Source organism: Microtus pennsylvanicus, chromosome 4 (assembly GCF_037038515.1).
Source record: "Microtus pennsylvanicus isolate mMicPen1 chromosome 4, mMicPen1.hap1, whole genome shotgun sequence".
Classification (NCBI taxonomy): Eukaryota; Metazoa; Chordata; class Mammalia; order Rodentia; family Cricetidae; genus Microtus; species Microtus pennsylvanicus.
Genome location: NC_134582.1, coordinates 68,281,635 through 68,298,704, shown reverse-complemented (window position 1 = coordinate 68,298,704; position 17,070 = coordinate 68,281,635). Strand labels below are relative to the sequence as shown.

The 17,070-nt window shown below is 48.3% G+C and overlaps 1 protein-coding gene across 1 annotated transcript in view; it reads right to left on the bottom strand.

Annotated features, from left to right (window-relative positions):
* The window catches only part of Npc1 (NPC intracellular cholesterol transporter 1), a 46,515-nt gene extending 29,730 nt beyond the window's left edge, over nt 1-16,785 (bottom strand). The window contains exons 1-3 of the mRNA XM_075969279.1: nt 16,597-16,785; nt 5,056-5,178; nt 4,143-4,249 (exon numbers count right to left, since the gene is read on the bottom strand). Of these exons, the coding sequence (XP_075825394.1) occupies nt 4,143-4,249; nt 5,056-5,178; nt 16,597-16,653 (287 nt within the window). The 5' untranslated portion in view covers nt 16,654-16,785. The remainder of the gene's footprint in view (nt 1-4,142; nt 4,250-5,055; nt 5,179-16,596) is intronic.
* Nucleotides 16,786-17,070: the final 285 nt, after the last annotated feature.

Genomic DNA, 17,070 nt, shown 5'->3' with positions numbered 1-17,070 from the left:
CCCTCCTATTACATTTAGCTTATTCAGAAGTAATTTCAAAAAAAGGGGGGGGGAGTAGAGGCTTTTCTGAATTCTGTGCTTTGTAATTTAGAGATACTTATCTTTATACCAAAGATGTCACATTTCTGATGAAAAGAATGAGGGGTAGATGGGTGTGTGTATGTGGACTGTACGTGGGGGTATTTGTGTGTGTGTGTGTGTAGGACCATTATAGGATTTATCTTTCTTCACTTTACTGAAAGGTTTTCTTCATAGGAGGACCCTTCCCCACTGCAGCCAAGTTCTGAAGATTAAAAAGAGCCAGGGTCAGAAGCTGGTATAGGAAAGGAAAAACTCAGAGAAGCATCATGGCGGTGCCTACTGTGCACCTGCAGTGACACTCAGGTTTCTATAAGATCACAGCTGACTCTGGTCCTGCAGGTTCAAAGTTCAAGTTCCTAATGAGTCACCTCACTGTTCCGTGGAATTCTAGAAACAGGGGCAGCTGAGACTACCACCTCGTCTGATATGCATGACTCTTTTTCAGACCGTAGCTGTGAGTAGGGTTGTCTGAATGAGTGCTATATGCTCTTAACTTCTCCAGCCCCTAATTAGACCTGAAAACAAATATTTACAGAAGCAGTGAGTCACAGCACCAGTGCAGCACTCTAGTCACAGGGCACCAGTGCAGCACACAAGTCAAAGGGAAGCACTGCAGCAGTCTAGTCACAGCACCAGTGCAGCAGTCTAGTCACAGGGCACCAGTGCAGCAGTCTAGTCATAGGGAAGTACTGCAGCACCCTAGTCACAAGGCACCAGAGCAGCACTCTAGTCACAGGGCACCAGTGCAGCACTCTAGTCACAGGGCACCAGTGCAGCACTCTAGTCACAGGGAAGCACTACAGCACTCTAGTCACAGGGAAGCACTGCAGCACTCTAGTCACAGCCCCAGTGCAGCACTCTAGTCACAGGGCACCAGTGCAGCACTCTAGTCACAGCACCAGTGCAGCACTCTAGTCACAGGGCACCAGTGCAGCACTCTAGTCACAGGGCACCAGTGCAGCACACAAGTCAAAGGGAAGCACTGCAGCAGTCTAGTCACAGCACCAGTGCAGCAGTCTAGTCACAGGGCACCAGTGCAGCAGTCTAGTCATAGGGAAGTACTGCAGCACCCTAGTCACAAGGCACCAGAGCAGCACTCTAGTCACAGGGCACCAGTGCAGCACTCTAGTCACAGGGCACCAGTGCAGCACTCTAGTCACAGGGAAGCACTACAGCACTCTAGTCACAGGGAAGCACTGCAGCACTCTAGTCACAGCCCCAGTGCAGCACTCTAGTCACAGGGCACCAGTGCAGCACTCTAGTCACAGCACCAGTGCAGCACTCTAGTCACAGGGCACCAGTGCAGCACTCTGGCAGGAATGGCTCCTGGGATGTGTACTCATATCCAATATAAGTCTCCTCCATTTAATCTCCATGATTGTTGGTTTCAACAGCTGCACACAACTCCATGGTTGTTTCTCTTGTTACTGTAATGTGAGCTTGACCCTCTGGTCACATGGGCGACCTGACTCCAGCAGATGCTCTCATCCGTGGTCCATCACTAAAGTGCATACTAAAATAAATGGGCTTTGATAAGTGGCAAGGCCTCTGATTTGGCACCATCAATGTCCAGAGCCTAGAGTGGCCTGAGGAGACGCCTCATTTTTGACCTATTGCACATTCTGTGATTCCGGGAGAACAATTTAGCAATGGTTTTCCACTCTGCACTGCCCACTTCTCCTGCACTGAAGCAGGGTAGGGTCCTCATCTTCAGCCTAACCTCCTTCACTAGGCTGCTGAAGTCTAGATAATTTAAAGACAACACCATTTGTTGAAAACAGCTAGATAGGCTTAAGGAAACCTATTCTACAATCCTTCTGGACTCCAACAACGCTAGCACAAGCTTACCATTGACACAGCCCAGATTTACTGAGGAGCTTATGCAAGCACAGCCATTTCAGCCGAGTTGCCAAGCTTAAGGACCTGCGTTTGCTCCTCGGGACCCACAGGATGGAAGGAGTTACCCGACCGCCGCAAGCTGTCTTCTGCTCCTGTGCACCATGGACACACGTTAAATAACCGCCTTCAAAGCTCAGAAAAGAGGACGGGCAAAGCACCGCAGCAACAAGTGAGAAACAACCTGGGGAAGCACAGAGGGGAGGGCCGGGGTCCTGAGGAGGACACCATGTAAAAGCTCCATTCCTCTACATGCTGATGTCCAGTTATGCCAGCACCACTTGGTAAATAGGCTTTCTTTTCTCCGTTTGATATTTTTTGCTTCTTTGTCAAAAATCAGGCATTCATAGGTATGTGGATTAATATCTGGGTCTTGGATTCAGTTCCATTGGTCCTCCTGTCTGTTCTTATGCCAAAACCAGGCTGTTTTCAGTACTGTAGCTCTGTAGAAGAGTTTGAAGTCAGGATTGTGATGCCTCTAGAAGTTCTTTTATAGTACAGGATTGTTTTGGCTATCCTGGGTTTTTTGCTTTTCCATATGAAGTTGAGTACTGTTCTTTCAAGGACTGTGTATTTTGCTGGGATTTTGATGGGCATTGCATTGAATTGTAGATTGCTTTTGGCAAGATTGCCATTTTTACTATGTTAATTCTACCTACCCAAGAACATGGGAGATCTTTCCACTTTCTGGTGTCTTCTTCAATTCCTTATCTATCACCATGCACAAAACTCAAGTACAAATGGATCAAAGACCTCAACATAAAGCCAGCTACACTGAACCTTACAGAAGAGAAAGTGGGAAGTACACTTAAACACATTGGCACAGGGAACCACTTCCTAAATATAACCCCAGTAGCACAGACACTGAGAGAAACAATTAATAAATGAGACCTCCTGAAACTGAAAAGCTTCTGTAAAGCAAAGGACACGGACAACAAGACAAAACGACAGCCTATAGAATGGGAAAAGATCTTCACTAACCCTACATCAGACAGAGGTCTGATCTCCAAAATATACATAAAACTCAAGAAATTGGTCATCAAAAGAACAAATAATCCAATAAAAAATGGAGTATAGACCTAAAAATAGAGGAATCTAAAATGACGGAAAGACACTTAAGAAATGCTCAACATCCTTAGTTATCAGAGAAATGCAAATCAAAACAATTCTGAGATTCCATCTTACACCTGTAAGAATGGCCAAGATCAAAAACACTGATGACAACTTATGTTGGAGAGGTTGTGGGGAAAAGGAAACACTTCTGCATTGCTGGTGGAAATGCAAGCTGGTACAGCCCCTTTGGATGTCAGTGTGGCGATTTCTCAGAAAATTAGGAAACAACCTTCCTCAAGACCCAGTAATACCACTTTTAGGTATATATTCAAAGGATGCTTAATCGTGCCACAAGGACATGTGCTCAACTATGTTCATAGCAGCTTTGTTTGTCATAACCAGAACCTGGAAACAATCTAAATGTCCCTCAACTGAAGAATGGATAAGGAAAATGTGGTAATTTACACAATGGAATACTACACAGCAGAAAAAATAATGACATCTTGAATTTTTTCAGGCAAATGGATGGAGCTAGAAAACATCATTTTGAGTGAGGTAATTCAGACCCAGGAAGACAATTATCACATGTACTCACTCATAGGTGGTTTTTAAACATAAAGCAAAGAAAACCAGCCCACAAATCACAATCCCAGAGAACTTAGACAACAATACAGACCCTAAGAGAGACATAAATAGATATAATCTACATGGGAAGTAGAAAAAGACAATATCTCCTGAGTAAATTGGGAGCGTGGGGACTTTGGTGGAGGGTTGAAGAGGAGGGGAGAGACAGGGAAGGGAGCAGAGAAAAATGTAGAGCTCAATAAAAATCAATAAAAAAAGGAGATAACAACAACAACAACAAAAGGCTCCACTCTTAAAGGCCACAGGTCCCTGTGCAGTCCTCTTGGGGCCAGAACAGCTCAAAGGAAACCGAGTCTTAACTCTGAATGCAACTAGGAGAACTGAGTGTACCGTGTGACTTTCTTTCCTTCCGACAGGCCATGAGCGCCTTCTCCGAGTACAACAGAGCAAATGTCTGGTCTGTAAAAGCAGGCCAGAGTGGTACTGTGTCTCGAAGCCCATCGTCTGTTTGCCAATGGTCAGCCTACCTGGACAGAAACTGAAGGGGCAGCTGCAGGTTGCTCTTCAGTGTCCGAAGCTGTTGAATGTCACAGCAGAGACTGACATTGTCGAAGAAGAATCCTGGACACAGCTCCTGTGAGGAGAGAGCCTCAGTCAGTGCGGGCGATGCGGGCAATGAGCTGTCACTCATGCTGGTCACACAGTTCTGGCAAAACGCTCTTAAAAGGCCAGAAAGTGGGGATTCACAAGCAGTTGGAGACAGCTGTATTCATTTTTCCTTCCTTTACTGCTTTGCTTTACAAGTTAACCCATTCCAGTCCAGCCACAGGGCTACGCCCACTCTCCACTCCACAGACAGTCAAATCTTAGACTAAGTCTGAGGAAAGAAGAAAGGTGGGTAGATCTAGTGCCATGCTGGATTATTTATGACTTCAAAGCCAGTCTTTTCAGCTTGATTTTTTTCCCCAGCATTTTTTATCACAGGCCTAAGAACCACATTAACAAAAAGCAGAGTCCTGGGAGGCAGTCAGAATGTACAGGCCTGCAGAGGAACAGAAAATAGCTAAAATGGGGGAAGAGAATTCCCAGCCTCTTAGTGCCGGAGTCCAAGTAAGTCTTGAAATCTAGGAACAAAACCAACCAAACAGACAAACAAGCTAACTTCTAACACACTTTGCAGAAGTAGCTAAAAAGCAGCATCTGAGGTCCTAAGGTCAGCTCTAAACAGTAACTCACTATTGGGAAACTCCAGGAGACTTACAAAGTCAGCACTGGAAGATTAATCCGGAGCCGTTCTATGGGCTCTGCGTTCTGGGGTACAGGCTGAAGCCTAGGATAAGATTTAAGCCTGAGGCCTGGGGTGACAGCAGTTAAGAGTGATTACTGATCCTATGGAGAACTCAGCTCATGTTGGTCGCCTGGCCCCACAGCAGCACTTACCTGCACCAGGTCATACCCGTCCTTCGGTAAGGGTTTTGGAGGACCAGAATATTTGCAGTTGTACCTCTTATCTCCAAATGCTTTCCCACATTCTCCATACCAAACACAGGATTGTGAAAACACCTAGAGAAAGTCAACATGGATAAAACCAGATTTTATTTAGCAAGAAACAGTGCTCAGCCAGCAAACCAGTCAATGACACCTAAAAATGAAGAAACAACAACAAAGGTTCTTATTAAACATGCCAAGCAATACTGAGAAAGCTGGAACAAGTCAGGCGTGTGGGTGCTACACCAGCAATCCCGGCACTCTGAGGCTGAGACAGAGAAAGCATGAGTTCAAGGCCAGTCTGGGCTGCATAGGAAAGACCCAGCTAATGCTGTCTCACAAACCAACAAGACAAAATAGGCAGGCTACAGGGTGAGACGGCTCAGCGGTCGTGAGTACTTCCCTCTCTTCCAGAGGATCCACCTGAAACCCAGCTCCATACTGTCTGACCCCTGCTGCTGGTCTCTGTGTGTGCAAGCATATGCACATGCACACATACTTTAATACCCCAAACGGCTTTGTCAAGTCAGCGATGCAGGCATGGAAAGTATTTACGAGATACAGACTTCCCGCGTATCTGGATGAGGGCTCTACTTCCAGGAGCTTCACGGTACAAGCAAAAGCAACAGGGCGACATGGGGACAGGGCACACACAAAAAGTTAGATAAACCACCAAAAGACTATTTCCACATATACCTAGGTTAGCTGACGTTGGCACAAGTCCCTGGAGAACAAACCACCAGTACCACTGGTCCGACCTCAAGTGGTGCAGGACGCACACTGTCTCTGAGGGCTAAGGGAAATGAACGCAGGGACTGCATGTGCTAACTTTAAGGGCTATCACCTAGGCAACATTAACTTGTTAAAACTTCTTATGAAAAGATGTGTCAAGAGCACCCATATTCTCCATGTGACAGTCACACGGCTATCTGGAACTGGAGACAAGGAAGGGCTCCAGTGAGTCACCACCCTGTCCATGTGTGCTGCTCAGATGAAGCCCAGACTGCATCACAGCTGACCCAGCAGAGATGACCCAGCATGCCAGGGACTTAAACATGACAGCCAGGAGCAAGCTGGATCCTGAGATCCCTGGTGGAAAGCCTTGAACACACTGGACGACAGGACCAATCGACGCCCATGTGTCCCATGGTTCCCAGGCAAGATGCAGATCCTGGAACAGAAACTACGAGGGCAGGAGAAATAGAGGCAGAACAGACCCATCAACCAGACCAAGGTACAACTGTCAAGGGATCCAGAGACAATATAAGCTGTTTAGACAGTAAAATTAAAACTCAGTGTGCTGGAACCTCAGCTACCACAGAGAAGGGCTGAAACAGGAAGTAGGAGAGGCAGAGGTCACCTGGAGCCCCTGCCTTCACAGAAAGGGAGTAGCTTAGGAGTGAGTGTTTGCTCAACATGGGGAAGGCCTGGGTTCAAAGAGGCAAAAACAGACACCCCAATCCCCACATGGGAGATGTGTGAGTGTGTGTATGTGGGGTACCACACCCTGTCACTTTTAGACAAGGGACAGTAGCTCTGGAGCTTCTTTCCCAGGCTGCTTGTGTCTATGGCACAATCTCCCTCTCTGAACTCAAAGTCCTATGTTAAGGCCACAGGGAGAGAAATTATCCAAATGGGGAAGTGTCAAGATTTCTATCTATCTATCTATCTATCTATCTATCTATCTATCTATCTATCTATCTATCTACTAGCAAACCAATCCCAGTTCTACCTTCCTCCTCTCCTCCAGTTCTCCCCACCCTCCCCCTATCTGCTCCTCAGGCACGGTCTCCCCGGGAAGTCACCTCCTTGAGGCAGGACCAAGCCCCCTCCCCCATGCTGAGCAAGCCCACAGAGAATGGGCTCCACAAAATCAGCTCATGCATCATGGTTAGATCCTGGTCCCACTACCAGTGGCCCCACATACTGCCCAACCCCCACCACTGTCACCTGCCTTCAGGGGACCAAGTTCGGTCCTGTGCAGGTTCCCCAGCTCTAAGTCCAGTGTTTCTGTGGGCTTACTGACCCCTTTGCTCATATCATGGCTCCTCCCTCCTCTCTTCCACCCGACTGCAGGAGCTTGGGCCAGTGCTTAGTGTGGATCTCGGCATCTGCTTCCTTCAGAGTGTGCATGAGGGTTCTGTGATGTCAATTAAGGTAGTCCTCAGCCTAATTACAGGGAAAGGCCAGTTCAGACCCCTCTCCACTATTGCGTAGATTCTTAGCTGGGGTCATCCCTGTGTATTTCTGGGAATTTCCCCAGTGCCAGGTTCCTTATTAACCCCATGATGGTTTTTTCTATCAAGATATCTCTTTCTTTGTTCTCCCTCTCTGTAGAGCAAGTTCAAGATTTTAAACCAAACTCAGCAACTCAAGCTGAGAACTGAAGTTCTGGCCTTCCACAGACAGGTGGTTACCAATGTAACTCAAGTCAAAAAGACAAAAGCTGGTTATGGAGGTGGGGACACAAGGAGCCGTCTCTCATTCCTCACAACTCTCTACCCTACCAAATGCCAAGCCCGTCTCCCAGCAGAATTACAGAGAAAATTCCGGAGGCCAGTTAGAGTTTATTTGGGCAAAATTGATCAGGAAATTCAGCAGGGCTGACACCAAAGCAGGTTCTGAGCTGAACACTCAGACAATATAATCGGATGGCATTTCCCAGAAAGCTAGGGGACTGGCTGCCAAAGGGCCACAGTTAAGTAATCCCAGATCAACAAGCATCCACCTCAAATCCATGGTGAACAGAACAATCAAAATGGCCCAGTGTGGTTTCACAAAGACCACGCTTTTCATGCTCGGCCCCTGACTTCAAAGCCAAGCATCCCTGCCCCCTGCAGGAGGGGAGTCGGGCACTCTGGATCCCAAGAAGTCAACACTTCAAGTCAATAGGCAGGTTGAGCCCACTACCCCTGAAGGAGTCACTTAACCACCTCAATAGAACAAAACTATTTGGGGTTTCCTGGCCATGCTCAGGCTGGCATCTCACAGAATCATCTTGCCCACAGCAGCAGCCCCAGGCAGAGAGGCCCAAGGTGTCCATCAGCTCAGGGTCCTCCCAGCTGTGATGGGCGGTACCAGTGCACAGTGTCTCGTGTATTCCACAGATGCACACAGTGAAGCCCCAGAGACTACAGACATAATTTGTGCAAGATCACACAAGTAGTGGCTTAGCCAGGATTGAAACTGAGGCCTTTTGGAGCCAGGCACAGACTCCTCATAAAAGGTAATTAACTCCACAATTAGGGCTCTTCTCTAGAGTCAGCCGCCCACTCCCTCCTTTGTCAGGGCAGAACCTACCATCTCGCAGAGCAGCACTGAAGGGCAAGACCCTCTTCACAATTACAGCAAGCAGAGCCTGTTTCCTGCATGACTCTTCCCCTGGCCTCTTTCTTGTCAACACCTTTGCCTCTTGGTATCCGCACCTGCCTATGAACAACGCTCTAATTTCATGGACGGCTCCAAGCTCTCCACACCCACCTAGCTGCTTGCCAGCCTCTGGGAAACCAATCTCTTTCCATGCGTCTTTACCCAGGCCTCTTGCAACAGTTTAACCTTTGAAACTGCCTCCACTGCTAACATCATCCGCTCTGATAGGACTCCCTTGCTCAACCACCTCCCAGTCTGTAGTCTTCATGTGCTTAGAACCCACCCTCTCGCGCTGCCTGTGAAAAGGGCTCCAGATACCTTGTCTCGGCTCTTCCCTTCCTTCTGTCCTATCCTGAGGAGACCTGTCTGCCTCCACACTGCACCCTGTCCTCCTCACTACCCGCTAAGGCCATTCTCCAACTCCCGTATGGTACCTGTCGACGCGCCTAGGCATACGGTCCCATGAGGACACAGCACATTTCCCACGCTTATGCCACGGCACTTGCTAAGTGTCTGTTGTCACAACCCCAACCAGACAGATCTGTGACTCATTGTACTGGAATACAGATGAGCAGGTAAAGTGCCTCATCTAAGGTCTGGACCAAGACAAGGCAAAGCTGGACACCTACCTGTGGCCTAGGTGCTTCAGGAGGCTGGGCTCTCCTTCCACTGTACCAAGGGACCACAGGTTTAAAGAGACAAGGCTGGACCGCGCTCATCTTTGCAACCCATGGAGAATCTGACTGGTGCCTTAGTGGCGGGATTTGCAATCTCAACCTCACCACAGTACAGAAGGCAGCCAGGGCTTGTGTGACAAAGAGGGCTGATGTGTCACAACGTCTCCCCAGACAGTACAGCAGCACACGCTAATGCCACCACGCTCTGGGCAAGCGGAACTCATGCGGCCACACGCTTCCCTTTTAGACAAAGAACCTGACTTCCAAGCACAATGCTGCCTGTTCTCTGACACAGAAGCCTGATTCTGAGATGAGGGCCGTGACGTTTGTCCCTAAACTCGGCATTTGGGAGGCTGAGGTAGCAGGATTGCTATGGAGGCTAACCCAGGCTATACAGCAAGACTGGGCCACAAAACTAAACTGAACAAAACACACCCTGGTTTTAAATTCAGAAACATCCTCTTTTTTTTTCCCCCTTCCCCTGAGATAGGATTTCTCTGTGTATCCTTGACTGTCCTGGAACTCCCTCTGTAGACTAGGCTGGCCTCAAACCCACAGAGATCTGCCTGCTTCTGCCTCCTGAGTGCTGGGATTAAAGGCACGCGCCACCACCTCCCTGCTCAGAAACATCTTCTTATGGAAAGAAGTATTATGCTCAGTATTAAAATGAAACTCACCATGTTTGAGGTCTACCATCACCAAAAAGTGAGTCTAACCAAAACATGAGCCCTGCTCTAGGGATGGGCAGTAGCAAAGGCTGCACATGTGTGACACACTGAGGTCACTGAACATGGCTAAAAGCAAAAGTCGTATGTGAATTTTACCACCAAAATAACACAAAGCAAAACCCGGTCTCAGCTGTTCTTCACCAGATGAAATGAAAGCCAGAGACGGCAGAGCTTCAGTTCTGTCAGCATCCTGAGGTCAAACGGGATTGAGGATCGCGAGCTGAGTGTCACACCACACCACACCACACCCAAGTCTCTGACAGTGCGTCCGCTGACTCACGGACTGGGGTGTTCCACAGTCTGTATGCTGCTGCCACCACAGAATACCTGAGACTAAGTGATAAGAAGAAATGTATTTGTCTCACAGAGCTGGGGGCTAGAAGGCCAGGGTGGAGGGGCTGCATGTACTCATTCATTTTGACAAAGGTGTATTGAGCAGCTCAACGCTTGCAGGGTGTGTGTGTGTGTGTGTGTGTGTGTGTGTTCCAGCACAGGAACTCTGAGGGCGCGTTCCAGCCGGCGGTCAGATGTGGCATGTGCTCACACTGGTACTCCTAACTGAAGGGGCAACGTTACTTAACTAGTACGTTTTGTCCATCCCTAAATTATTTTTTAAAGACTGCATATTTTTCTTTAATTGCAAATCAATAAACACCTATCACAAATATCCAGGTTTTGCAGATACACTGAATTACAACTGAAGGCCTTCCTTGGATCAACCCTATTGTTTCTCACATTGAACCAGGGCTAACTCATCACACCCACGTCTCCCTTCCACAGAGGGTTTTTTTTTGTTTGTTTGTTTTTTGTTTTTTTGTTTTTTGCTCTTTTTGAACTCCCCTCAATTATTTTTATCTAGATCCTTAGGGTCAAACTCCACACCACAGAAAAAATAAGCCTCATTGTCTCTTCCCCAGGCTTTTGTGTTACCCATCCTGTCTGCCCTGTCGGATGACCTTTGCTTAGATGCCTCCCCCAAGACTCACTTCCTCATTAGGCTGAACTCTGACCCCTTTCACCCTGGTCCAGTGCCTATGTTCTCAAAGTAGGTGAGCTGTCTTAATAGCTCAGCAGGGCCTGGCACTGAAGCAGAACCTGTCCTCCAAGTGAGGCAGCAGATGTCTCGTGTTCTGGTGACATGTTTTGGTCACATCTTGAGAGCTCCCTTGTAGATGCACTAGGGCTAGGCACTGACAAAGTCCGCCTCTGAGGGCCAAACATTTACTCTGTAGGCTTCTGAGACTTCAGGTTGCTGTGGCAAATACTCAACTCTGCCTGTAGACATTCAAATGCAGCCATAGCACAAAGTAAACGAAAGGACACATCCCAATAAAACTGTATTTACAAACGCTCTGGCTAGGCCACAGTTTGCTGGTTGTTGCTCTAAGATCAAGCAAAATTTATGAGATCTGCAAGAGTATTTTCTTGCATTTGTTTTGATGCCTTGTAAGACCATGAGATTCTCAACAGCTGGGCCCAGGTATAAGTCTTCCTTTGAAACACCCTGCAGGCTGCATCCCAACCTTCAACGACTCAGAAACTGGCAAGACTTAGTGAGTTGAGAGAATCTCCCTGGGTTTCTTCCGTTAAGAGATGAGAACTCGTGGTCATCTGGCGTCAGCCCAGATTTAGTGGTGACAAGGCTAGAGTGAGTCTCTACTTTCATAAGACAGGGAAGATGTGGTTTAATTACTAGAAATATTACCGAGTCAGAAACTTGCCGTCAACAGGGCTAGTGCAGGAAGATTTAAGAAAAACTAACCTGTCTGCTGTCTATCAGCAACTACAGTCTACTGTCTATGAGCACATAGGGAGGGCCGCTGCCCACACTACACAGAAAGAAACCCTGACCACCACCAAGAGAGCTGTGTACTCCTGGAGGCCTCTGGTGAATCCTGCTAAGGGCCAAACTCACAAGCCCAGGAGGCACGCTGGTGGCACGCCAGGCACAAAGCCGTGTAGTTTCTCACTCACCTCACTTCTCAAACACTCCATCACACAGAATACAAAGATTTTACAGGCAAGGGAACTAAGGCTCAGAAATGATATTCCAAGGCCACAGAGCTCATAAGTAACATAATTCTGAAAAACAAGACCAATGTTCTCTAGCCCATCTTCTGAATCTTCCCACACTCCCAACCCGAGTGTCTGCACAGTTCAAACTCCAGCCCTGTCTGGGCACTGACTCCTCCTCAGAAAACACTGCAGCAGACAGGAAGCCCCACCTGCTGCGGTGATGGTCCACAAATATTCTTTTTCACAACCTGGTCATCTGTAGAAACAATGACTACCATTTCCATCTCTAGGTGGCTGTCAAGTGATAACTCCTTCCTCGGTGTGACTGACAGTCCTCAGTTCCCTGCCAGCACCCAACCACGATGCTACAGAGTTGGGATCACCACACTGCTACCATTGTGGATAGGTAAAGGCAAGAGAGGAACCAGCTCCAAGAGGGGAACAGGCCGGGTGGCTGCTGGTTAGCCCCATTGCCCACTGCCTCTGTAGCGAGTTTGGACACAATAACAATAAAATAGGAAGGGGTGGAGGGAACTCTGCCCAGAGAGTATACTGCCTTTGGAATTCAGAAGACAGTAAACAAGCATGGCAGGCCTTGGAGGTGGAGGCTTGTTTTGATCTGACTTCTAGGGTAGAAACCTCTGGTTCTGTTTCAAAGCCGGCCTGGCACGCACGCACACACAGAGAAAGGGTAATTTTGTGCACACCAAGACTTGCCTGTGCATGGGGTTCAAGTCAAATATTTCTAGAGCTCTCCATTGAGTTTGCATGTAAGTAACTCACCCAAGGCCACACTACTAGTTACTGTTAGACGAGTACGAGCTTCAGCTCACACAGGGTCAGAAGAGCCCCAAAGCCATAGCAAGTGAGCGCTGGTGTGTGTCTGTAGAGGGCCATGGTCAGCCGATTAGCCACTCCCCGACAACGACCAAGCCACACCCGAGACAGGAGCAGGTACTGAATGAGAAGCTTTACTGGTCAGACAGGTAACTGTTGGGCACCCACTCACTTCAGCTTGCTAAATACCAGGAATGAGGGAGTAACACCTGAGCCTGAGTAGACTGCAGAAATCAGCGCAAGCTTCTGGGCCAGCACTGACTAGTCATGTGACCTTGAGACAAACATCAACGTTCCTGTAGATAAAACAAGAAAAATGTGGGGCTGGAGAGGACTCAGTGGCTAAGAGCTGCTCTTCCAGAAGTCCCGAGTCAATTCCCAGGCACGCACTGCGGCTCACAACTGTGTATAACTATAGAAGTCCCGAGTCAATTCCTAAACACGCACTGCGGCTCACAACTGTGTATAACTATAGAAGTCCCGAGTCAATTCCTAAACACGCACTGCGGCTCACAACTGTGTATAACTATAGAAGTCTTGAGTCAATTCCCAAGATCACACTGCTGCTCACAACTTCATATAACTACCGTTTCATGGGATCCAATGCTCTCTTCTTGCGTGCAGATAAAATACCTATATATATATATATACATATATATATAATACAAAAATAAATAAATCTTAAAAACATGAAAATATGCTTTTACTGAAGGGGTTCTGTGAGGACAAAATGGTTAGCCCTGTGCTCATGACGACACACTGTGCATCTCTCATCTGTACTCCAGAATCATCCCCACTGCCTGCTAGGAAGACGGCTGCACATGACCTGGCAGAACTAACGACAAGAGCATTTCCAGCCGGCGGCCAGCCTTGCTTACACAGCAAGCACGACTCAAAAAGAAAAAGATCCTGGCTATTTTAACAACTTTATGAAGATAGTATACCATAAATTACCCCTTCATTACAATCAATGTCATCACCAGAAATCAACTGCAAATACCTTATATATGGATGCATGCATATATATATATAATTTATTGTTATTTTATGTTCATTGGTGTTTCGCACAATGTATGATGTCTGTGTGAAGTTGTCAGAAGCCCTGGAAGTGGAGTTATAGACAGGTGTGAGCTGCCATGTGGGTGCTGGGAATTGAACCCGGGTCCTCTGGAAGGGCAGCCAGCACTCCCAACTGCTGAGCCCTCTCTCCAGCTTTGATCACAACTAATATAGTTCTTGCCCTCAAGAGGCCTGCGTTTGGCATTTCAGTAAAAAAACAAGTAACTTTTACAAACACCCTGGAAAGTAGACACAGTTACTATGACTTCATAGGGGAGGGAACTGGAGTTCCAGTGGGGAGAGACGGAGTTAAGGACCCCCTCCTACTGCCGCCCCCTCAAAGACTTTGTTAACAGAAAAAGCCACTGTAGCAGTGTAAGCAAAAATCAGGAGCTTCCATGGGAAGGCATCCTGGCTGGGGAACAGCACAGGGGCCTGGGGAGGCTGGCACAGACTTTGTGTGGTCTGTCTGGGGAGCAGATGCCCTCTGCAGAGCTCCAGGTGACAGTGAAGGGGGCACCTGAGACAGCCTAGATCAGACTTGCCAGGAGGTGATGCGCCATGCTTCAAACAGTGAGTCTTTAACAGGGACATGAGGAGACTTAGCCAGGAGAGGGTGCCTGTGCCTCCCTCAACAGAGGGACTCTTTGTTCTGGCTGATATAATAAATTCGGAGAAATACAAGGTTCTATTCAGCAAGCCCTTTACCCACTTGCAAACAAAGAAACAAAACCTTCCTTTTCCAGTCGGTAATTTGTTATCAATCCGCCTGAAGCTGGAGAAGATCACACATACCCACTCCAATTTCACAAAGTTATTAATCCCTTCCTCCAGGTCAAAAGATTAACCCACTCCAGATCACCTCTGAATGCGCCACTTAAATATTTAAGGAGTGCTCAGACCTCAACATATTCCAAGTTCTTCAAGGGGGAAAAAGGTCAGGCAGAAGAAGCTCGTTTATTTCCCCAACTGCATTCATACCTGGATGAACAGGTGGGCTGCTGTTTGTATGAGGCAGGGTCTTGATATTTACCTGACTGGATTAGAACCTGTTAGGTAGAAGAGGTTGGCCTCTATTTAGAGATCTGCCTGACTCTTCCTCCCTAGGGCTCAGATTAAAGGCGTGCACAGCATGACTATCAGCAAACACAGCATTATAAAACAAGCTGTCTAGGCAGGCACCTGCAACTTTAGCATGTAGGGGGCTGAAGCAGGCTCACTGTGAATTCCAGGCACACCCGGGCAATAACCCGGGCAACAGAGTGTCAAAAGCTGGACCCTTAGAAACTGACACACAAAAAAGTCAAAACAAATGGGAAAGCAGAACATTCAACTTGGAGATGTTATTCCATCATCTGTAAATTTAAAGAGAAAAACCAAAAATCTCTCCAAATGCATTTTAGATTTTCCAAAGGACAGCTGTGTCTAATCCCCAAGCAACTTGATTGGTGTTCAGACTGAAACCTGATGAGCTGCAGCCAACCACCAGTACAAGTTCCAAAACCAGACACCCCACCCCCATCTCTTCAGCTGCCTGGGAGCCTTTAGATAGCAGAAAGCTGCTTTTTGAAACAATGGGAGTGTTCCTAGTTCAGAGGACTTTGGAAAGACTTCCAGCATTTTGCAAGAGAATCAACTTTAGTCTACTCAAATGCTCTAGAAGAGGAGCTCACTGCTTATCAACCTTGAGGTAAGTTTAAACCACTTTATAGCGTGGAGTCTGCTGATTAGGTCCTGACCTAAAACTCTGGGGAAAAGAAACTGCTGACGTTTTCTCAAAGGCACCACACTAGGCAGGGAAACGGCTTCTCCACACACTGACTCCATCTCAATAATGATGAGGTTTTTATTATTTCAAAAAAATCAAGGCTGAATCAAACACCTAAAACCAGAGATGGCAAGGGTTGGTCTGTCCCAAACAGCTCCCTTCTGCTTTTCCTGACATTGGGTTCAGCCTGGTATCTGCGTGTGTACACTTCCTGGCTCCTGGGCCCTCCTGGATCAGCATCCCTACATCCCTGAGCACTGCACAGAGATGTAAAGTCCAAAGGATAGGTTTCCTAGACTGGGTAACTGAATCACCACCATGTCATAACTCTTAAGTCCAGTAGAGGGGAGTTAGTGGGCACAAGGCACAGAATTTCCATCGACTTAGTCATCCTGATGTGGTTTAATTGTACCCCTCCATAGACATCACCAAACACACACCCAACTGTTTCCAATGAGAAAACTAGACACACAAACAGTAGTGACACACCCATGCCCAAACTGGCCACAGCAAGGAAAAGCCAGATGAGGGCCTACTGCGTTTGTGGGCCTCAGTTTCCCGAAACTTTATAACATACGTGATAAGAGGCAAACCACACTCTTTACATTAGGCTGATTCACTTCAAGTACTCAATTTGGTGCCTGAGTCCCGTTCTCTGCCTCCACCGTCTGGAGATAAGGAGCGATAATGCAATAAGAGCTAAGTAAACTTAAGAGTTGATGTGCATGTAGAATTTGTTTTGTCTAAAATGGATAAAAAACAAGCAAAGTCCCTCTTCTCTGCACCCATTGTCCCTCCAATCCCACTTCCTAAATCAGGTGACCACAGCTGGAATGAGCTCAAAGCTGGCCAAATAGCGGCCCCCGCTGTCACCTCTCCCAGACCACAGGGCAGCGTGAGGGTAGACAGACACAGGAGAAGGAGACCTCCGCGGCTGCACCCGCAAACCAACTTCCCCAAGCCTGCGCCCGGGGTCTCCGGAGCCGCCGCACGGCCCAGCCCGCCCTCCCGCCCGCCCGGGGCTCTGGAAGCCGCTCACCTCTGCAGGGCACAGCAGCAGCAGCAGGAGGCCGAGGGCCGGGAGGCGCGTGCTCATGCTGTCACCGCGCGGGGCTACGGACCTCTGTGGGGCTCGCTGTGAACCGCGACCCGAGCTCCCGGGCACTGGCTGGGCGGTTTCAGGGTAGGCGCCTGACCAAGGAGCGGGCAGACGCAGGCGGCGGGCTGCGCGCGCAAGTCAGGAAGGACGGAGGCGGTGTCGGCTGCCACCACTCCGAACCCCTAGGAGGCGGGGTTAAGCGTTCAGGGGCGGGGCTTAGAGCACAGAGCGGGGCGGAGCCTTGGCTGAGCCACGCTGCCAGCCCCCTCTGCTCCGGACCTCGGTGGGTCGTTTGCACAGCTCTGCTGCCTGGGGACTCCTAGAGCACAGGTCTCAGTACCCATCGCCAAAGCCACGCTGGCTCGCGCCCTCCCCGGGAACTAGTCCAGCTCTTTTGTGCTGCGCCATCCCTGC